The sequence below is a fragment of the Lissotriton vulgaris genome, chromosome 12 (assembly GCF_964263255.1).
Source record: "Lissotriton vulgaris chromosome 12, aLisVul1.2, whole genome shotgun sequence".
Classification (NCBI taxonomy): domain Eukaryota; kingdom Metazoa; phylum Chordata; class Amphibia; order Caudata; family Salamandridae; genus Lissotriton; species Lissotriton vulgaris.
Genome location: NC_141700.1, coordinates 489,584,628 through 489,609,183, shown reverse-complemented (window position 1 = coordinate 489,609,183; position 24,556 = coordinate 489,584,628). Strand labels below are relative to the sequence as shown.

At 43.4% G+C, this 24,556-nt stretch overlaps 1 protein-coding gene across 2 annotated transcripts in view; it reads right to left on the bottom strand.

Moving 5' to 3' along the window:
- LOC147676823 (butyrophilin subfamily 3 member A3-like) overlaps nt 1–24,556 on the bottom strand; it is a 443,159-nt gene that overhangs the window by 127,104 nt on the left and 291,499 nt on the right. For both annotated transcript variants that reach the window (XM_086945236.1, XM_086945237.1), the window contains one exon: nt 10,413–10,433. In XM_086945236.1, coding sequence (XP_086801362.1) covers nt 10,413–10,433 — 21 coding nt within the window. The remainder of the gene's footprint in view (nt 1–10,412; nt 10,434–24,556) is intronic.

Genomic DNA, 24,556 nt, shown 5'->3' with positions numbered 1-24,556 from the left:
ATAGGATTTTTACATCCCTACATGCACTCCCCATTTTTTCTGTTTAGTTGTTGTGAAGTTATGTTTTACTCCTAGTTGTTTTAGTTTTTTGAGTATTCGCAGATGAGGGATTTTTTGTTTTTTTTCCCTATTTTGCTCCCCACCCTTTTTTGTATAGTTTTATATTTTCTAAATTGTGCTTTAAAGTTACCCTCCCCCGGGGAAGCCTCCCTCTTCTTCTCTTTCGGTTATCTTCATAACCCTTTTGGCTTCCCGATCCCACCTCCGTGATTTTTATCTATGTACATTTAAAAAAGGAATTTTTTGGTTGGTTTATAGCTTCTTCATATTTATTCTATTCTATGTCCTGTCCTTAGTTATAGTTTAAATCTGTTTCTCTATATATTCTTGTTATATGTAGTTTTTTTTCCCCCCCCCCGTGTTTCAGAGTTTATACAAGATATATACAAGATATACAAGGTTATATGATTTACAGGATCCATGTGATTTTATGTGAACTTTTAACTCAGAGGTTCTTCAGAACGTATTTGATCTCTGATTAGCTCTATCAAATTTTTCACTTCATCAGGCTCTCTTAAATTTCGCATTTTATTTCTCCACATAATCCGTAGTGAGGGTGGGAATTTCATTTGCACCGTGGCACCTAATTGTTGCAGCTCAGACATTAGGTTTCCCAGTTCCCATTGTCTGGTCTGAGAGGCTTTTGACATATCAGATCTTATTTTAAAGTTCCAACTGTCTTTGTTGTACGTCCCTTTTTTCAAAGCCTCTCCCAGGATCCTATCCTTCAGCATATATGTTTTGAAATTGACTAGGATCTTTCTAGGGTTTTTCCTTTCTTTACTCTTTCCATAAGGATCTCTGTGTACTCGCTGTATATCCTCATCTAGAGTGCCTTTGTCTGCCCATGGGAAATATTCCATCAAAAGTGCCACTACAAATGCTTTTACATCCTTGCCTTCTTGATTCTCTGGCACATTTAGAATCCTTATGTTATTCTTTCTCGCTTGATTTTCTAAGGATTCCAATTTTTCGTTCATGGTTTTATTTTCCAATCTCAGGGAGTTTATTTCCTTTCTGTTTTTCTCCACCCTTTTGTCCAAACTAGTGACTTCATTTTCTACTGCAGTCACTCTGTCTCCTAGTGCATTTAGCTTGCTGTCCAATTTCTCGCAAACCTCCTGTATTTTATTTTGTTTTGATTCGGATATGGAAAATTTCTCTTTCATTTCCACCCATATTTTTTCAAGTAGTTCATCTGTATGAGTTTTTGTTATATCTTTGTTAGGTTCTACAGTTCTTAAGTCATCATCTTCGACCTCTCCAGTTGTATTTACTGCTGCAGCAGAAGAGACAACCTCTTCAGTTATCTCTGCCGTTGTGTTTGCTGCTGCAGCAGAAGAGTCAGCACCCCCCTCCGCCATATGACTCCCCGCTCTCTCTTCCGAACTGCTTTCTTTAATTTTCCAGATCTCTTCCAAACTTATGTTTTCTACCAAGTTCTTTTTCTCAGTTCGAGGTTTTCTTCCTTTCTTTCCGCTGCCTGTATTCGATTTTACAGTTAGAGTGGGAGCTGCTCGCTGTTTCTCTTTTCTTAAGAAGCAGCTATCCAGTGGTTTGGTTATAAGTTTGGTTGTTGTAACCTCTTTCTCGCTTTCCAAAACTTCCGAAGCTCTTTGTAATTCTAGGAAGCTAAAGGGTTCTGAGTTCAACTCTTGCTGCTGAATTTTAAAGTAGGACCTAAGAGAGGGAGTGACTTTTATTTTGACTTTGGATTTCTGGATGGACTCCAAATTGTTTTCTTCTTTTTCTTGATTGTTCTTTAGGTAGCCTTTGAGTGACGCTTTTTGTTTTTTTCTGCTCACTCTCGGAGTAATACCTTTCGGAAACTGCTCCTGACTCAAGAATTTTCTATTCCGTAAACTGTAGAAAGATTTCGCTGTGTTAGGCTGGGTCTCTAGTTTCTGAGGTTCTGCATCGATTTTGGGTTTAGTTTGATTGTCTGAGAGGGTTTTTAACTCTTGAGGCGTTTTCTCCTCTATGTCCTCCTGTGTTGATTCTGTGATTTTACTCATATGCTGATTTTTTGAGTTTTTTTCTATTATGTTTATATTTGCGACTGGGCCAGGTTGAAAATGTTTGTAAGTTTGACACAGCAGGAGATAGTGGTAAAGCTGACTATCGGCACTATTGGCATTGATGAAGTTATAATCTGTATTGTAACATAGGCTTGTTTGTTGAGCTTTATAGTTATAACATGAAGTTTTTTGTTGAACTTTACAATGTGGGTTTTCCAATATCCAAGCACCTTCTGCTCTTAAGAGGTTGTTTGTTCCTCTTTCCTCGCATTTGCACTTTAACTTTTTTATTTCTGCCTCTCTTGAGTGCTCTAACGTGTTCCTCCAAGCGCTTTTTTCCCCCTTCGCGTATCTCACTGTGCAAGCTGCCAAGACAGAACCTCCCTCTCTATCCCTCTCGAGCCGCTGCTGCCTCCGCTCGCTGACTCTGTCGCTCGTGCCCCGGAACTGAAATCTCAGTCTTCCGGAGGCACGGCGGCATCGCGACTTTGCTCTCCTTGCGGCGCTCCACTTCTCTGCTGAGGGGCAAGCTCCGGGACCTTCCACCACTCCACCCGCTCCTCTGTTTACCTTAAAGCCTCGGTCCGCTCCGCCGACAATCCGGGACCTTCCATCACTCCATTCCGCTCCGACGGTCTTCCGAGGAACCCGGTCCAGCCAGAGAGGCACGCTGCTCACCTCCAAGACCCCGCCGACGGTGTAACTCCAAGCTTCACCCTTCTCTCCGATGCTCCAAGAAAAAGGGGAAAGTCCAACAAGAAGCACCATACCAGGCACGGTCCACAGGTCCACAGGTAAGAGGCTCTGTCTTCGACTTAAACGGGCACTTTCCGACTATAATAGTTTCGTTTTGAAGCGCTATGTGCCGCTATATCTCACAGAATATTTAGTTCATCTCGTTTCTCTGCATGTTCTGGGCTTTGGTTTCCAACTCTGTTGCGATAATCACGGGTGTGCCGGGAGCCCTCCGACCGAGCTTCCTACTCGGCCGCCATCTTCCCCTTAAATGTAAATGTATGCATACAATGGGCCCCACTGTTGAATATTATGCGTGTTGCTGAGGTTTTGGAGAAATGGCCATGGTGATTTAGAATTCATTTCTGGAGTCCCGCTGTAGCAGGTTAGTGGACAATAATATGTGGCAGAACAAAAAGACCGTTGCAAATTGGGCAATGAACAAGAGCCACTGCAGGTGCTGCAGGCATCTATCATGCTATCATAGAAATGTAGAGAGGCTATGACTGTGAAATGTATACAGTCTATTCGGGAAGGAAAAGAAAACCATTGTGCAGGATACATAACCCCATCGCTGAAGTAAGAGAAGACAACTGAAGAGGATGTAAGAGCCAATTAGGGAGTAATAGGGGATTATTGTAGTGGATGCAGGAGGCTATCGGGATCAAGCAGAGTGCGCTGCGAAGAACTCACAAACATTTAGGGGAAAAAAAGAGAACACTGTAGAGAATGCAGGAATCTTGTATGAATGGAAATGGTATTCCTTTGCTGATTGACAACTGAAAAAGAGGCAAAAGGAAGGGAAGGAAACAGCAACCTGCTAGCACTAAGGCTAAATTAAGAGAGATTATAAAAGAAAGATATGGAAATGTGAGGTTAATGATAACTAGACAGTGTAGATGGAAAGGAAATACATGTGGATTGGACCAGATTCTCAAAGCCATGTTTGCACCCTAACTGGATGAAGGTAAGCAAATTCTTCACTGATTTAAATTCATAATTTGTATTCACAAAATGGATTTTACACTCAGAGTGATTTTCTAACACATAATATATCCATGGTATGATATACAATTACCTCTGAGCAAAAAGTGCTCCCTGTGTTGGGTGTGGGAGATCCATGGTGAGCAGCAAACCTGCAAGTTTGCATGTATTCACAATCCTCTGAAAGACACATTCTGACCAAGGATGCAATCAGAGATGATTACCTACCAATGAATTTCCTAAAAATAAGGACGCATTTTACTTTGTAAACTTTGTTTATATACTCCACAAATTCCAAACCAGATGATGACTTTGAAAAATGTATTGATTATTTTCCCAGTCCAGACACTGATGTGTACAACATTCTGTATGACTCTTGAAATAACATATCTGGGACCTGAGTAACAACATTAGAAGCTCTCCCCGGTGATTGCAACTGGGGCTGCGAGCTAATCGATTGTTACCTGTAAATTAGATCTGAGACTGCACTATTTTAAAAGCATTTTTATCCTTGTAGGCAGATTTTGCACATCGACTGACAATTTGTATTTTGGGGGTTTCTAACTTTAGAATAATTTGGGAAATTAAATCAGGCACTCTAACAGCCTTGACACGCTTCATTTAATCTTTTCCTACCACCGTTTTTGACGATCTGCCCAGGCGTCTGGCGGCGGTGGGCGCCATCTTGGGAGTAGCGGGGTCAGCGCTCTAGTCGCGCAGGACTCCCGCCCTCCCAGTATACTTAAACAAGGCTCCCAGTGGCCGCATTGCCTTAGAAGCTCTCCCCGGTGATTGCAACTGGGGCTGCGAGCTAATCGATTGTTACCTGTAAATTAGATCTGAGACTGCACTATTTTAAAAGCGTTTTTATCCTTGTAGGCAGATTTTGCACATCGACTGACAATTTGTATTTTGGGGGTTTCTAACTTTAGAATAATTTGGGAAATTAAATCAGGCACTCTAACACCCTTGACACGCTTCATTTAATCTTTTCCTACCACCGTTTTTGACGATCTGCCCAGGCGTCTGGCGGCGGTGGGCGCCATCTTGGGAGTAGCGGGGTCAGCGCTCTAGTCGCGCAAGACTCCCGCCCTCCTCATCCTCATCCTACATAATGTGTGTCATAGCCAGACGGTGCAGCGGGCTGGCGCAGCGGGCACGCCGGCGCGCGCCGAAGCCGCGCCTAAGCCAAGCCCGTCTGCGCCCGTCCGAGCCTTGACCGAGCCCAGGGCCACCCCCCCTACACCTTTGGCGTCACCATGGTTAGTTTATACAGCAAATGACCTTCTTAATCTAAACAACACTTTATACAAGGTGCATGACCCCCCGGTATGCCTACTTGCTGATACTATTGGAGGGCCATTTCTTTGTACTCTTTGTAAAAATACTAACCCGGTAACACCAACACCCCAGAAACTTATACACGCAGCAATTGTCAACGCTCGCTCGCTTCCTTGTCATAAAATTGACATATTAGAGCTGCTTAATACCTACGCTATCGACCTCCTATTTCTTACTGAAACTTGGGGAGACGATGCATCAGGACCAGATTTTAAAGCTGCCATGCCAGAAGATTACTGTGTCCATAGGCAGGACCGCATCTCTGTGCACAAAGGCGGAGGGATTGCAATAATATATCGCAACAGCCTTCGCGTTAAAGCTATTGACTTAAAACACAGGAGCTGTGAGGCACTTGCCTTTACTGTCACCCTTACCACCAATCAAACATTCACAGGCACCCTTCTGTACCGACCCCCAGGTTCTCGTACGACTTTTCTCTCACAACTCCATCAATTGAGTGAGTTAGCTGTGGATCAAAAAACACTTCACTGTCTTGGGAGACTTTAATTTCCACCTCGAATCCCTGACTGATAAAGACACTGACCAGCTTATTAACGATCTTCTCTCTGTAGAACTGGAACAACTGATAACAGTTCCAACACATAAGGCAGGACATACGCTTGATGGCATTTTTACTAATAATCCTCACATCATCAAGAACAAAATACTACCCCTAACATGGTCTGATCACTTTGCCATTCTATTCGATATTAAGATTAAAACTATAGCTCTTAAAAGTACATCTCAGAACTCTTATCAAACCACTAGAGACTGGAAAAATTTAGATTACAATCAGCTCACACAGACGCTTACCGATGCTTTCATGGGTATAGACAATGAAACCGACCCTAATATTGCAGCCACCAGATACACCTCCATTCTGGAAGGGGCATTTTCCACATTAGCTCCATCCAGAACATCCAAACATAACAGGAAGACCCCCTCGGCCCCTTGGTTTACTGAAAATCTTAGACTTCAACGACAACACTGTCGTAACCTAGAGCGCCATTGGCGCAAATATTACAATTCATCAGACAAAACAACATACAAAGCTGCACTTCATAATTATAAGCAGAGAATAGCTACAGAAAAAAACATCTATTACACCACCCAAATAGACCAAGCAAGATGCAGCATGAAGAAATTGTTCGAAGTTGTAAACCATCTTGCCGAACCACCCAATCCACCCACCAAAACATCTCAAACCCTTTGTAACACATTGGCTGACTTCTTCTCTGAAAAGGTCACATCCATATTTAAGGATTTTACCCCAAACTCTAACATTATTGATCCATCTAACACTCAGACAAACTTGAATTCTACAGCTTTAACGGAATTCACTAGGATACATCCACAATATATTCATAAATTAATTTGGTCAATCAAATCTGGTTCCCCATTGGACCCTTGTCACCCCTCTATACTCAACACTATTCCAGACATCATTACTCTACCACTGACACACATCTGTAACACTATGTTTTCAACAGGTTCATATCCTACTATCTGGAAAAATACTGTAATCAGGCCACTTCTTAAAAAACCATCCCTTGATCCCTCACTACCTTCCAGCTACCGTCCTATTGCATCTCTGCCGTTCCCAGCTAAGATCTTTGAATCTGTCATGAACAAACAACTGTCTGACTACATTCAAATCAATGACCTTTTAGATGACACTCAGTTCGGTTTCCGACAAGGTCACGGAACAGAAACTGCCTTGATTAAGGATACAGATGAAATAAGGACCACGATGGACAATGGCGGACAGGCGATCCTGATTTTGTTGGACTTGTCGGCGGCCTTCGACACGGTCGATCATTCTACTTTGATCGGCCGTGTCGAGGCCATCGGTATTAAACACAAAGCCAGAGATCTCATTACATCCTTCTTGGCTGACCGCAAACAGGCATTTAAGTTAGGCACATTCACTTCTTCCACTTTCAGCCTTCCTTGTGGAGTCCCTCAGGGTTCCTTGCTAAGTCCGACCCTTTTTAATATCTATGTTTCGGACTTAGCGAGGGTAATAAAAGCCTATAACATCAACCTAACAACATACGCCGACGATACCCAGTTGGTATTATCCATACATAAAAATGGACCCAAGATAGCAGCAAACTTCAAGGATGGCATGAGGGCCATTAGCAGTTGGATGGCTTCCAACTGTTTAAAACTTAATTCATCTAAAACGGAGGTCATGCTCTTCGGAAGTATTCAGCCTCTGTGGTCCCCATTATGGTGGCCGGAGGAAATGGGAACCCCACCTCAACCAGTCAGTAAAGTCAGAAACCTGGGAGTAATATTTGATGATAAACTCCTTTTCCGTCATCATGTGAACGCTGTAGTATCATCATCATTCAACATCTTAAGGAAAATAAAGAAACTTCTCCCATACCTTCCTACAACTACAGGAAAAACACTTATATCTACACTGGTGTTTTCACGCACTGACTACTGCAATGCCCTTTTCCTCAACACACAAAAAAAGGTCATCTCCAAATTACAAATGATACAAAACGCCTCTGCCAGAGTCTTATTGGGCATTCCAAAATTTAGCTCTGTCTCTGGACATTTGGACCAACTGCACTGGCTTCCAGTCAGAAGTCGCACGAAATTCAAGGCCCTTTGTATTGTCTACAAGGCAATAAACAACATGGGACCTAAATTTCTTAGAAGTTCCCTTAAGCCTTTGGCATCCTCCAGAACGCTTCGTTCCAACACTGCTCATCTGCTTCATATACCCTGAACAAGGAGAGTCAACTGGGGAGACAGATGTTTCACCATTGCAGCTGCAAAACTATGGAACTCCCTTCCTTTCAACATAAAATCCAGTCCATCCCTGATCATCTTCAGAAAGCAGCTAAAGACATGGCTGTTCTCCCAACGATATGACTAACCATAAATCATTCTAACCTTGTCTTAGAGATCTATTCTGTTGGTATCAGTTCTTAGCCCTCAGCGCCGAGACACCTAAGGCTAATTGCAGCGCTTTAAAAATTGCATAAATAAATAACTACATAAATAAATAAATAAATAAATAAAGATTTATAATCACCAGTCTCTCTGCCGGCTTCCTTTGCTCTGAGAGGGAATCACTTAGAAACGGTGTAAATGCAAGCTCTAAGCGCTACATAAGTACCTGAACATTTACATTTATGCATCATGTTCATATGACCCCGCCATAGTCCTCACCTGGGCGCTAGTTGTTCAGAATAATTTTGCCTTTACAAACCATGATGTTTGCAAAAAACGCAGCATTCGAAGACCAATTTTTTTTTTACAAAGTACTAAACCAATTTTGCGAGTCAGTAATGCATTTTCAGCACAAAATAAAATTAACGACCTATATTGAATGGCACTAGGAAGGGGGGTGAAATGGACGTTCCTTCCTAATTACGATTAAGTACGCTATGTATCAATTAGCAACCGTAATTGCAGTTGCAGACCATTGATAAGTTACCAAACGTCAACGGAGGTGGCAACTGTTTCACTGAGGGGAAGGAGTCCCATTAGACGCCCCTTCCCCTTTGTGAAATGTGTCAGCACCCTTGGGGGATAAGGCAGCGGTTCAGGGGACCACTGAGTGCTCCCTCTGTAGTTTTCCCAAACAGGAAACCTTTCTGTTTTTCTTAAAGCAATACCGGTTCCTTTAAGGAACATCGGCTGCTTTAAAAACACGTTTCCCTTTAGGAAATGGAAAGACTGTGGGATGGTGGTATGCAGAGGCGGTTCCTCCCCTAAGGCAGAGGAGCGTTGCCCCACTGCTTTTCAAGAGTGCATCAAAGGAAAAATGATAAAAACACAATGTTATTATCATTTTATTTTTCAGTGCGAGCCAGGTTAGGGCGGGCAGGCTGGGCTGTCAGAGCAGGGGGAGGAGGAAATGTGTGCACTTAAGTCCACATGACAGTTTGGCCGGCCAAAGAGTCATGCGCACTTACCATGTTCTCCACCTGGCTGTATTGCACAGCCTGGGTGGAGAACATACACAGGCTTCCACTCTTCCTGTCTGGGCATCGAATCAAGCCGCTCAGACCAATCACAACACAGCTGTCATGCTGATGACAGGAGTGTTGTGATTGGCCTTTGGGAGCCTTTGAGTTTCCTGCCTCAGAGAGTCAGGAAGAGAAGCGGAGGAGAGTCGACGGAGGAGAGACGGCAGCCAAGCAGAGGTAAGTGTTATATATTTCTTTTCACCCCCACGCCCACCACCCCCGTTCCATACCAGGCCACCACTAGTGGTATACTGTTTCTTGCAAACCACTATCCCATTTTTTGTAGCCAATCAACGGGTACGCAAATAGCAACCTACCGAATGAATATTCTTTTGCAGGCCGTTCTGCAACACCCTGTGACTGGAGATTTTGCAATGTGGCTGATTAGTACAGAGGTTGCATCCCAAAATTTAAGTCTGGTCACAAAAAGTCAGTGCGTAATTTGCAACAACTTTTTGAGACGAGTCTTAAGTCTGGCAATTGCTCTGAGAAATAGTGATACAAGGAACTACAGCACCAGAGACAAGGCAAAGTAGTTATATAACAGGCACATTTAAGTATCTCAGGGGCCAAATACATAAAAGGGATGAGCAGCTTCCAGAGAAGGAGGGGCTGTGGAACAGAGAGACATGAAAAGAGACATGCCAGTGGACAGAGAGGGGAATCTGCTACTCAGAAGTAGTATAAGGAATGTCACCACAGAAAAGGCGGGAAATGCAATGAACAATGTCCATCAGGAGTGGTTGGGGCAAAATCAGTAAAAAAAATCAAATAATCAAGCAATAGCAAAAAATAACTAATCAGATCTAAGAGGTAAGGCAGAGCAGTGGATTAAGATGCATCTATAGATATATTACAGCAGATGAGGAGTTTGGCTGACTGTATGTGTCTAGCTGTACCAGTGGCGTAGCTGGAGGGGGGTGAGTGGTCCGCCCCAAGTGCCACTTTTTTGAGGGGCGGCGGTGAGCTTCAAGCTCATGGTAAGTTTAGTTTTTTCTTTATTTTTCCTCGTTGGCATCGCCTTCCCCCTTCCTCAGCTCGTCGTGGTCTTTTGCCAGCACTTCCTGCTCTTACCGGCACTGGGAGCAAACTAAGCCATCTTTCCCGGCATCAAAAGCTCTACCTATGCCACTGGGTTGTACTCTCCTGCTCTTAATATATATGCATCTATATTTGCCTGCATTTACGATGCACGCACTGTAGGTGTCATATGCCATGGGACTCGCACACTGACCTGTGTTATTTATTCATATATCTGTGCTTCACGAAAGTTTTCCCTTACCTCTTTCTTTAATAACTGTGCCTGTAGAATCAAAAAAAAGATCACTCGTTACATAGCTTGCTAATATTTGCACAACTTACACCTTAAGACACAGGCATGCAGACAGCGCAGCACCACATCACAAAATATGGAATATTGCTGAAATTCAGAAACAGGGATCACTTAAACCGGATTGCGATTCAATGAATCAACAAAAACAGTGAGGTTTGAATACTGATGCATATGTAGTTCACAATTTGCATGCATTGACAAATTACAACTTTGCAAACCTTAACTAATAATAACGTTAATAAATAAAAACATTTAGGGTCATATCAGCAACGCTTTGCAATAACTATCGCAAAGCGTGCGTAGCGCTCTTTTCCCTAATGCCTGCTATCGCAGGTTTTTATCACGGAGATATCGCATTAATAGCAACGCCTATTTCCAAGGCGATAAAAATTCCTTCGATCGCTGGTTTTCCAGCAATGTTCCCTGCAAAACGGAGATACCCTTGCTGATACGACCCTGTGGTCGTATCGCAAAAAACACAGTTGATGGACAGAATGCAGAACAATGTCTTACATTCACCCCAGTACAAAGATCTGGGCCTAAATCCATCGTATCTTTGTACTCCACACCACCCTAGGTCAGACACTGGCTATATGCAAATCAGCCTTGACCCTGTGCCTCATGGGAACAGTCCAGCCCGAACTACCAAGCCATGTCTTTCCTAGACCGGAATCAAGCCTCCAAGGACCGGTTTCTGGCTATCAGCCTTCTTCAGCCTGGATAGCTTGACTCCAGTAATGTGGAGAGCCTGGGACTCATGTCTGAGCATACCCAGCCCACTCGGGGTGAAAATTGCAAAAAACACAGTTGATGGACAGAATGCAGAACAATGTCTTACATTCACCCCAGTACAACGATCTGGGCCTAAATCCATTGTGTTTTTTGCACTCCACACCACCCTAGGTCAGACACTGGCTATATGCAAATCAGCCTTGACCCTGTGCCTCATGGGAACAGTCAAGCCTGAACTACCAAGCCATGTCTTTCAATGAGGCACAGGGTCAGACTGATTTGCATATAGCCATGTCTGAACTGGGGTGGTAGAGTGGGCTAAAGAACGGTGATGGATTAAACCCAGATCTTTTGACTGGGTGTGAGTGTTTGATTGATTCAGATGCTCCGTCCATCACCACCCCCTTTGTACCGCTTTTTGGCTGCCATAAGTGTGGCAGAGTATGCTCAGACGTGAGTCCCTTGCTCACTTTGCCACTGGATTCAAGCAAGCCGGGCTGAAGACGGCTGGAATTCCAGAAACCGGTCCTCTGAAGCTTGTTTCCGGTCCAAGGAAGACATGGCTTGGCAGTTCGGGCTGGACTGTTCCCATGAGGCACAGGGTCAGACTGATTTGCATATAGCCATGTCTGAACTGGGGAGGCAGAGTGGGCTAAAGAATAGTGATGGATTAAACCCAGATATTTTGACTGGGTGTGAGTGTTTGATTGATTCAGATGCTCTGTCCATCACCACCCCCTTTTGTACCCCTGTGGTCGTATCAGCAGAATCCACCCTCTATGTTAGGGGTGGCTAAGTCAAGAATTTAGCAGACGTTAGTTTTTGGAGAAAACAGCAGTTTTCTCCAAAAAGTAACGTCTTCTAAAATGCTAGGGCATCCTTGCTGATAGCGTGAAGCCGTGCTATTGATGTCCTGCAATGTAGTTTATGTCAGGAACGCCCACTTTGCATTTCATCAGAGATTTATGAATGCAGGCGCAGAGGCAATCATGCCCTTAGGAGGCATATTGTCAGTGCACCACAAAAAGTGGCAAGCTGTCAGTGCCCCCCCTGAGGGCAGTCATCTGGAAAAGGGTGAAAAGGGGTCACATGGACTCCCCAGACATCCCCCTGCAGACAGGTTCAGTTATTCAGTTATTCACTGCACTAGCTTGCAAGGGGGTCTCTCTCCCCTTTTCAAAGTACGGCAAGTTGCCACTAGCACTGTGAAATATGGAGCAGTTTTGAGGCAGCCCATCCGTTTTTCACTAAGGGGCATATTTACTAAAAAAGCACACAGCGCACCAAACCATCTAGGTGGCTGCATGGTAAGAAAAGATAAGGCACATCCCTATCTTTTCCATGCACTGAAGCACAATATGCTGCCTAGCACCAACGTAGGCTCTCTTGCACTATGGTGCAAGGGGATCTGCACTGTAAGCAGGATTGTTTTTGTCTAAGACATGACAACTTACTCCACAAAAACAATCCTGAGAGGCATTTTACTTTTTCTATGCATACTGCAGAATGCAGCACACATAGAAAGAGCAGGTAACAAGGAGAAATAAAGATGTTTCTCCACATTATGTCTCACCTGAGGAGGCATAGCATTTTGACGCATTCTCATGTCTACCAGTAAAGATAAATCTGGGAATGCACCAAAATCCATGGGTGGATGCGTGGGAACACACGCTCCACCCATGGATCGCATCCCTGGGGCAGGGTAATGCCACGCGGTTATTTGTGCTGCTTTGCGGTATTCTAGATTCATCATGTCACACAAGGCCACACAAGGTGGCCTTGCGTGGCTCGCTAAATCTAACCTAAGTGTAACGTCGCTCTTGCATCCCGTTTCATGGCACAAGGACATGGAACTCTTTATTAAATATGCCACTGAATGTTTTTCCTTAGGGCAGCGTGCATTCCCTCAGCCCAATGCTGTTCAACGTCTACATGGCCCCACTCATTCATGCCGCCCGCCAGCACGACCTCAACATCATCTCCTACGCCCACGACACCCAGCTCATCCTCTTCCTCACCAAGGACCTGCACACCGCCAAAACCAACCTCCACAAGGGAATGAAGGCCATCGCCGAATGGATGAGAGGCAGCCGACTGAATCTGAACTCGGACACTCCTCATACTCGGATCCACTCCCTCAGCCTGGTACAACTCATGGTGGCCCACCAAGCTGGGAACAGCACCGACACCCACCGACCACGCACGAAACCTAGGAATCATCCTTGACTCCTCCCTCTCCATGTCGAAGCAGATCAACGCCGTCTCCTCCTCCTGCTACAACACCCTCCGCATGCTCCGCAGGATCTACATGTGGATCCCACAGAAACAAGAAGAACAGTAACACAGGCCCCCGTCAGCAGCAGGTTGGACTACGGCAACGTAATCCCAGCCAAACACCTGTGACGAATGCAACGCATCCAAAATGCCACCGCCCGACAGATCCTCAACGTCCCCTCGCCGCAGCTACATCACCCCCCACCTGAGAGACCTCCACTGGTTCCCCATCAACAAGAGGATTACCTTCAAGCTACTCACCCGTGCACACAAAGCACTCCACAACACTGGACCAGCCTACCTCAACAGCAGACTCAGCTTCTACACCCCACCCGCCAGCTCCGCTCCGCCACGCCACCCTTGCCCTAGCCGCTGTCCCCTGCATCCAACGAACGACCTCCGGCGGCAGATCCTTCTCCTTCCTCGCCGCCAAAACCTGGAACACCCTCCCTACCCACCTACGGCAGACCCAAGACCTGCTCACCTCCAGAAGACTCCTCAAGACCTGGCTCTTCGAGCAGTAGCGGCACCCCCCTCTCAGTGCCTTGAGACCAACAAGGGTAAGTAGCTCGCTTTATAAGTACAATGATTGATTGATTGATTGATTGATTGATTGATTCGCTGCTGCCCTGGAGGCAGCACAATCATAATAGGGTGCATTGATCCTGTTTGCACCCGGCACACCTGTTTAAAGGTGGGTTGTGGGAGTTCTGCTCAGGAACAGAACTATGATTGGGACCCTAGAACATCAATGGTTAGGGACTGAGTCACCATACCACCTCAGTACCATGAGCCCGAGTCCGACTAGCTACAGTGACTCACTTGCCCTCCTACTCATAACCAGAGGAACAAGTGAATTGACACCCCAAAGCACAACACTCCCGACCCCCTCAGGGATCACTCCCTTTTTTTGCTCACACACGTGTAGTCATCCACAATAAGATATGAAAGAGACATGAAGGAAGTTTGAAATGTTCATTTACACTATTGTGCTCTAAAATGCAGTTTACGTGTCACAATCAGAAAACAACTGCATAGCAAAAATACCATAAGCATTGTCAAACTGTATATTATGAAAAGCCCTGTCTTATTAAAAGACAGAACAGCCTAACCCACTCACCTTCTACAGAAGCAAACTGATTGTACAGCAAATCTCTGGGTGTAGCAGCAAACACCATACCTTAGCATACAGAAATATACGTTCTACATCTCAGATAGAGCTGTGATCTTCTCTCAGGATATATCTGTCTCTGTGTGTGTGTTACCTTGCTGCACATAACTATATAACAAGATTCAAATGTTCATAAACAACAGCTGCATTTCTTTGTTGTGTGTAGGTGCGAGTGCCTGACCAAAAACAAAAAATTACAAGGGACATTATTGTATCACCTTGTCTGCTGCTCAGACTAAATCCCAGGAAAGAACAGAATGAGAAAACAACTGTAGGTTCTGTGTGAAAATATAATGTGCCACAAAAGCAAACGTGTTTATGTAGTATCGTGTGCAAAGCTAAAGCGGCCTGTGTCTTGCACAGTTAGACTAACATAGGGAAAACTACAATTGGGACTGTATAGAACACATGACAGAGGCACTGTGGCGCAAACAAAGACAATGCACCCTATCACTAATACAGGCCCTTGTCTTTTACTCCAAACATATGTGCTTTTTTATTGGAAACATATAGAACGCACAATAAATTAAATATTCATCACTAATCTTATTCTCAATCCCATAATTGTCACTCTTGGTTCTTCAGCAATTGCATCTAAGTTTACACTTAACAGATTGGACGGCTGCTTTACTTGATCTGCAACCCACAACAGGTATCAAAACTATCCTTTCCGCTGTGGAAAAATTTCAGGTAATGTTTTGCATCATGCATATTGGGCTGGGGTCTGCTACATTAAAAGTGCCGAAAATATTGTAATATAATGCCAATTTTAATACTACCTCATTTAGATTACTGTGGACAAGTTTAGACTTGTACCTGGAACAAAATCAAACATTTGTTGATAGTGATACATTTCAGTGTTATACTTTATCATGGGATCTCCTATTTACCTTTGCTCTTCATCCCCCAACTAAGGGGGATATTTACAAAGGAATGGTGAAGCATGATATTGAGCAAGCATTGCTAGCGCCATGATCCGCCATTCTGAAAATGAAGGGATGTGCCGTATTCACTAGAATGTAGCTCACCCCTGCATTCCCCTAATGCTGGTGCTAAATCTAGCATAGTGCAAGGTTGTCTACGTTGGGTGGAATGATTGTTCATGTGCATCAAGGTGTCCCTTCCTGCAAATAAACAATCCAGAATGGCAAATCATAACTTCTACTTGTGCTGCACTGTGCAGCACACATAGAAGTTGCAAATTGTAATTGTTTTAATGATTGTTTATGTGCTGGAAGGGACAACTTCCTGCACATGAACAATACTTCATGGCGGTTTGCTGTTTCTATGTGTGCTGCACAGTAAAGCACTCATAGAAACAGCAAAAACAAGGATAAATAAGCATGTTAAGATCAGGTTTTCACTGGTCTTAATTTTGGAGTTGCCTCCTATTTACGCCACCCTTGTAAATAGGGGGTAGCATCAAAATCAATAGGTGTTGCAGTGGAATGCCAACCACAACACCCATTGCCAGCCCCTTTTATACTAAGTGTAGGGTAAAAGGGGGCCTTATTTAGAAGGCTTAATGCAGCCTTGTAAATAAGTTAAACGTAAGGTGCCTGCAAGGGATTTGTTTTACAGTCTTATAGACAGCGTTAGGGATCTCTATTGAAGGGGATTTTAGATCCTGACATCAGTAGCTGTATTACATTCAAAATGTCCAATTATTTAGGACAAAGCAAAAAAGTCAAAGTAGAAGGCTACCACACTAGCCACAAAATAAAAGAAGCAACACAAGGAAATTCTGCATCAAAATTGTTATTATTTGAAGCAGTTGTAAGCGTTCTTCATCAGTTACCAGAATAAATCATAATACACAATTCAAATGTACAAGGAATACATTAATTTATCCAGCAGTACAATAGAATACGTCCAAATTGTTGCATATGGTACAATGACTACTACTAGATTTGAGGTAAGTCACTGAACGCAAGCTGTCAGTAATTGCAGAAGTTGACCCGTATGTTTATTCGGGGTGGACATAGTAATGTGTAGAGAGACCGGTAGCAGCTATAAATTAAATCACCATACCCCTTGTACATAATGGTAGAACCATCGTATTCCATAACGTATTTTAACGAATCGGTGGGTGTTTATTTCAAACATAAACCACTTGTTCACTGTTCATATATTGGATACGAATCACACAGCCATCTTCACATTATGCATGGCTACGCGGTAGCCATGCATAATGTGAAGATGGCTGTGTGATATGACCAGTGAACAAGTGGTTTATGTTCGAAATAAACACCCACCGATTCGTTAAAATACGTTATGGAATACGATGGTTCTACCATTATGTACAAGGGGTATGGTGATTTAATTTATAGCTGCTACCGGCCTCTCTACACATTACTATGTCCACCCCGAATAAACATATGGGTCAACTAAACAATCTGACGTTTTTACGGCTGTTTGTGGATCTTCGTGCTGGGACTGTAGATAGACAATAAATTTTGTCGTTCATACCCACAGATATCTTTGAAAATTTCCCATGAATACAATGGTGATCCAGTGACCAAATAACTCGACCCTGAAACTTCGACAAAGTGTTTCAGGTAATTAATGCTCTGGCCATATATGACTAAAATGGCTCAGTGTCTCTTTTTTTTAATATCAAAAGTAGACCCTGAATGTTATATTGCTTCTTTCAGTGAGAACCTGTAACAAAATAATTTCCAATCTTGACAGTTGGCTTAAGCAGGCCTCCCCTTCCCTCTTTTTCAAGTAAGTTTGACTCTACATGTGATTAATCATAGGAACACTATATAGTGCTGTGTGTCTCTGTTTTAGAAGTACATGGATACCATATCATATTGGACCATATTAAATGATTGTCTATTCCTATATATCCCCAATAATCTGTAGATATTATAGAGCACTAGCCTTTCTGTTAAATCATAAGTTGAAATGTTGCTCAGAAATACTACTGCTCCCAATTGGAAACCACATGGACGCCACACCGTCCTGATTAATTCTTAGCAGTAAGCAGTAGTTCTTGTTTTTAATTCATATATGTAAATGTGATGGAAACCATTATAATAAATGAATGTCTATTTTTTCAATCATGTTGCAACACGGAATGAATAGTATCATTGATTGATTAATTATGTTATTTTTTAGGGGTCATCGGCATACAATTAACTATTCGTCCTGATGATGGTCTTGTGATTTATCTTGTTGAGACCGAAACGTCGACCTTCACGTCCACTTCTGCAATTACTGACAGCTTGCGTTCAGTGACTTACCTCAAATCTAGTAGTAGTCATTGTACCATATGCAACAGTTTGGACGTATTCTATTGTACTGCTGGATAAATTAATGTATTCCTTGTACATTAGAATTATGTATTATGATTTATTCTGGTAACTGATGAAGAACCCTTACAACTGCTTCAAATAATAACAATTTTGATACAGAATTTCCTTGTGTTGCTTCTTTTATTTTGTGGCTAGTGTGGTAGCCTTCTACTTTTACTTTTTTGCTTTGTCCCAAATAATTGGACATTTTGAATGTAATACAGCTACTGATGTTTGCAGTCAGGATCTAAAATCCCCTTCAATAGAGATCCCTAACGCTGTCTATAAGACTGAAAAATAAATCCCTTGCAGGCACCTTACGTTTAACATAGTATCTGCCCAAGCCCGCAAGGGTATATTGGGTTACCCACCCTCTTTCTATTGATTGGCCTTGTAAATAAGGCAAAGGATTTATCGCCAGCGGAAAGTCACAAAAAGTGCCGTTCCTTTGGCAATAATGGTTTGTAAATATGCCCCTAAGTGCATAATTCAATTACTTCCACTATCCTCTCTGTCTCCCTCTCTCTTTTTCCTATATATTTCTATTCTCAGTCATAGTCACGCTTTGTCGCATGCAACACCTTTTTGAATCCGTACGGTTAAAATTTGACTTGTCATGGTGTATTATCTTATCATATACCTGTGTATCCATCAGAATTTGTAATGTTTTATGTTCTTTCTTCAAAATCTTTAGATAATGTCTTAAATTAAAAAAAAGAAGTGAAAATGCACTCTGGTGAAACTTTTCCAATGCGTAAATGTACACTGTATATATTTGGAACCAGCGACTGTGGGCATTTACCAATAATGTACCACAAAACAGCCTTAGAACCTCCAAAAAACAGACCCTCAAACCGAGGGCCATATTTATGTCAAAGTAGGGCAGCGCAGAGCTGCAAGCCATTTGGCTGTGCCGTGCTGCGTTACTTTGGAAGCAAAGGGATGCATCATATCTACAATGATATGATGGATCCCTTTGCTCTCCCCTAAGCTGGTGCACAATTGGCTGCCATGCGCCAATGCTGGCATCCTTGCACCATGGTGCATGGGTCTCTGTGTTGGAGGGATGATTGCTTTTGTGCACAAAGGGACACTTTCCTGCACAGACGCAATCACAAGAGGTGTTTTCCTCTTTCTACGTGTGCTTCAGAATACAGCACGCATAGAAAGTAGAAATAATTAGGACAAATGAAAATGTTTCTCCTCTTTGCGCCTCCCTACGCCTTCCCTGGGGTGGCACAGCATTCTGATGTATTTCCAGGTTTACGATCTATCATAAATCTAGAAACAAGGCAGAAACCATGGGTGTTGCATGGTAACACCAACAGCAACACACATGGCACGCCCCTTTCACGCAAAGTGATGCGAGTTAAGGGTCCGTGTTTACAAGGCTACGAAAAGCCAGGCAAGTTGACATTACGTGGCCTTGTAAATATGGGGCAGCACACTGCACCGCCAGTACGTCACAAAAAGTGATGCACTGGCAGTGCAAGGGGCTTGTAAATATGCCAGTGAGACCATAAGGCAATAAAATCACAGCTCCAGAAAGGCTTAAAAATAGTGTGAACCTTTCCCGAGGTCATAACTTTGGCTCCCTAGGAGACGTAGTGACCCTACCAGTAGCAATTGACACAGGGGGCCTCTTTTATGAGTTTTTGTTGTGGTGCAGCACTGCAGGCCTTCCTGCTGCACTGCCCTACGGCAAAAGAAAAGGGCAGGAATGCACCGTATGCAGGCTCCTTTGCAACATGGTGCAAGGGTGCCTGTGTTGCGGGGAACCTTCCTGCACAAAAACAATCACAAGAGACTTTTTCCTCTTTCTATGCACACATAAAAAATGGTAAAACAAGGAGAAATAAAGATTGTGCCTCTCTTATGCCACCCCTGGGGAGGCGTAAGCTTGCTGCCTCAGTGTTACAATTTCTCATAAATCTGGGGCAGTGTCAAAAATCCCCCAACAATACCCATTGCATGCCCCTTTAATGCAGAAAACTGTGTTAAAGGGAGCAATATTTACAAGGCAGCATTAACCCAAAAAAAGTTGCTTAGTGCTACCTGGTAAATATGGAGCAGGCTCCTGTGCCAATGGAGCATCACAAAATGTGATGCACCAGTGGCGCAAGGAGCTAATAAATAAGTCAAAAAGTCTCTTTTGCAGGCTGCTGCAGTTCTTACAACCCCCGGAACAGTTTAAAAAATGTTGGTTTGGCGCCCCTGCCCTTCCTGGAACGCCACATAAAATAATATGCTAGGGGCATATTATCAAGGGGGTTTATCTCCGCTTTTTTGGCTTTAAAAGCCAAGAAAGCGGAGATAAAATTATCTCCCTATTACCAAGCTGTCGCTAACACCAGTTAGCGACAGCTAGTAGGAGATAGCGACCATCTTGGGCCCCACTTTGCATGTCAGTGATATTTATCACTAATGAGATGCAAAGTGGGCGTGCCAAGATGTTAGAGACTGAAAACAGTCGCTAACATCGCTATCTCCTATTACCAACTTTTGGAGATATTCGCGCTAAGCGGGAATATCTCCAAAAGCTAACACCTGCCCTGAGCAGTTCTTAGCCATGTTATCCAATGGGAGGTGGATAACATGGCTAAGAGCATTTGCTCGATAATGCATGAATATCGTTGACTTTTCAGCGATATTCATGCATTTCGGCCGTTTTTTATCGCATTTGCGATAAACCTTGTTAATAGCAAGGTTTATCTGCGATAAAAATCGCCGATGTGCGGCTATAATTTTTGTCTCTAAACAAGTTAGAGACAAAAATTATCGCTAGTTGTTGCTAATATGCCCCCTAGTTTTTTGCTCAACTCAGGGCCTTATGTGGTGAGCCTCTAACGATTTGCGGTCAGCACCACTGCCTTTAATGTACCACAACCAACATGCTATTTTCTTATGGGCGTTCCTGTCCTTGTTGTGGGCTAACCATGTTTAAATGTATATTCGGGCGCCCGGCTTCAATCGGGTAACCTAGAGTTCTTTCAGGCTGGGAACTTACAGTGAGCCCTGTAGCCCCCAGAGTCCTGGCTGCATCCCCACCTGGCACACTAGTATGGCGTGCAGGTGCAGAAGCCGGCTGCTTATTTCTTTGATTGCAGGCTTCCCAATTTCACAGCTATGGGGGAGCAGAATGTGGCAGAATACATTCCTGTCGGGGCCCTGGCCTCCTGAGGAGCTAAAAAAAATTGCAGAGCGCAACAGCACTCACATGTTGCTTCTAGGCTACTGGCTGTCACAGGGAGCTGAAATGAAAATGCAGAGCGCGATGTCACTTGGTTGTTCATGGGGCTTTGACCTTCCCCAGGAGTATTACTCATTGCAGAACATTCAAATCCATGGGGTGGTCTGGGTCCACGTGGACATGTCGAAACATTAAAATAGGAGGTGACATTGTTTATATTATTTAACCCATCCTCATACACGCGACTCAGTTCTGATTTGCAAGTTTCAAGAAAAAAATATCCCAACTCCAATCTAACCAATCACATTTTGATAAAATTCAAATTACCATGCTGCGCAAGCCTCTCGTAACTATGCCCCCTAGTTTCCATTGGAAAACATTTTTTGTTTAGGCTAATAACTTTGGTGCTGTTTGACAAATCTTGACAACATTTTCAAAACTAGTTTTTCTGTCACTTTAGCTGCTGTCTAGAAAGTGTCAGGGAGACTCCTTAAGGGGGGGCCAAGGAAAAGGTGGGGCCCTAAAATGTGATTTTCCCATGTAATTTCCCATAGGGATTTTACACAGGACTACAGCCCGAACTGCTGAACAGAATTACACCAAATTTGGCAGAAAGCTAGATCTTGGTCCAGAAGGAGTGCTTTTTGTAATTTGGTGTAAATTTGTTCAGTTGTGTTTGCGTTATTAAATAAAAAAGATTCATATATATTGAGAGACGTGGGTCTCTCAATATAGATTGCCTTGCCACAACCTTAGAGAAAAATTGCAGCCGCCGTTTGCTATTTTGTCAATCGGGACACTGTTCTGGTGGGGGGGGGGGGGGGGGGGGTGGTAATAAATGTAAATAGGATATAAGGGGTCATGATAGAGGTATTCTGACCCTATGGGACTGAGGTAGGGGTCTGCGATTGACACTTCTTGAGAAAGAAATTAGGTGCACTTTTTGATACGTTCCATGGCGCAGAAGCCTGCATGATATTTATCAGGCAGCACTAAGCCACTTTTTTTGGCTTAATGCTGCCTGATAAATATCAGTCCCTTTAATGCAGTGTTCTGCGTTGAAGGGGCGTGCAATGGGTATTGCTGGGGGCGTTCCCAGCAACATACATGGCCTTTTGACACTGCCCCAGATTTACGAGAAATCATAAATCTGAGGCAGTGCCAAAAGCTTACGCCTCCCCAGGGGAGGCATAAGGGAGGCACAACGGGAAGAAATATCTTTATTTCTCCTTATTTTTCCTTTTGCTATGTGTGCTTCATTCTGCAGCACATGTAGAAAGAGGAAAAGCCTCTTGTTATTAGGGTTCCCTTCCAGTACAAAAATAATCACACCCGCAAGGCAGGCGCCCTTGCACCATTGTGCAAATGTGCCTGAGTTGGCGCTCGGCAGCCCATTGTGCGCCAGCGCAGGGGAAAATGACAGGAATGCGCCGTATCTTATAGATACGGCGCATTCTTGCCCTTTTCTTTTGCCGTAGGAAAGCGCAGCAGGAAGGGCTGCTGCGCTTCCCTATGGCAAAACCTTATACAATGTTATTTTTGCAAATTGATCTTGAATTTATTCTTTTTTTACATTTTTTATATTTGGTTATTGGCATTTTAGCATAAGCAAATATACAGCAATTAGCAAATAGTGCCCAATAGTGCAGTAACAAAATACTTGTGATTGAACAAGTGAACATTAGAACCAAAACAGAGGCATCAAAGTTGACAAGTACATATGTAAGAAACGTCATAGCAAGCTGGAATCGAGGTATCATTCATTACGTACAGATATAGGACTGAGGTTCGCAGAAGAGAGTAATGGAAGAGTGGCACAATGTACGGACATGTAATGGTATTAGGAAGTCAAAAACATAATAAGTGAAAGCTCTTCAGTGGGATGCAGTGTAAACTTCTGGATTTTGTGTGGTCTCTGTATTGCGAGAGGACAGCCTAGCTAGAAACGGGCTCCAGATGTCCTTGGGTCAAGATACCTGATACAAGAGTTCCCAATATGCATTTAACTGTTCCTGAGTGAATGTGGTATCTAGTATCAAGGTTTTAGTCGCAGGTGGTTGGCGTTTACCCCAGTGCATCGCAATCCGGCGTTTATCCTGGAGTAGCAGCATGGCCAGAAGTTTACAATGCCCAGGTATGACATCCTGAATGTATCCCAGAAGACAACGGTTAGAAGAAGGGGTCAGGTGGGTTGCCAGGTTCTCATTGACTGATTCATTGTTGTATTTCAAATAAGGGGGTCGAAGTTGATATGGACAAGCCTAGGGTTAGGATTTCTACTCCAACAAAGAGCAGTGATGCTGAAGACATAGATCCTTTAGTCCCTCAAGTCAAGTGGGCCAGCAATACAACTTATTTGAATGAAACTCTAACAACTCATTCAGTGGCCCATGGTGGAGGGAATGCTGGTTTAAATTGGCGATTGTCTGAGGTGGTGCCTAACGCTATAGGAATAATACAGACTGAGAGCTGTATGCCCCCGCCAAAAGTGATAATCCCCTTAGGTGATGGAATCAGTGGAGCTGAGGGTAATACTTTTCGTTTAATTTCCTGGAATATAGCTGGTTTGTCTCGGAGGTTGGAGGACCCGTCATGGCTGAAATTTGTTCAGTCCTTCGATATACTTTGCCTCCAGGAATCTTGGTATAGAATGGATTTTAACCTTGATGGTTTTCAAATGTTTAATGTTCATGCTGAACCTGTACCATCAGGTAGAGCCAAGGGTGGTCTTATAACAGCTATGTCGATAAAGCATAATCTTATTACGATTACTTTATTGACTGACTCCCCTTGGTATCAAATTCTTATGATTAAGGCTTTATTCCCAGTACCGCTGCTCCTAATAAACTGGTATTACAATATATTTGATGTAAATTCCACCACTGTTATCGAGAAATTACAGGATGCGATTGCTAATGTGAGTAATAAGGTTTTCCCCCTCCTTATTGTATGGATAGGTGATTTTAACTGTGTATTGTGCAAATTTAGTGGGACAAGAGCTTGTGGTATGTTGGATTCAAGTGATCAACCATTGGCTCATTTCACTCATACAAAACAGGGGGATGCTCTGAACAACATTGTTATGATGTATGAATTGTGTGTCCTGGATATGCCCAGTTTTTCTAGACCTATTGGTATACCCACCTTTCAAGGATCAGGGGGTGCGACGAGCACAATTGATTTTGCGCTGGTCTCCCTAAGGTTTGTTGATCTCATTAAGGATTTCCAGGTTAATGTAAATCCCGCCAGTGATCACAACCCCCTAATAGTGAGTTTTAACACCGTAGTTGGGAGTAGTCAAACCCTGGAACAACCAATAATACATAACCAGAACCAGGGAATAACCCTAAAGTGGGATAAGGTAAATGTGGGGCAACTGGAATTGGATATTTTTAAGGAAAATAAGGCGGGCATAGAAGCTTGTCTG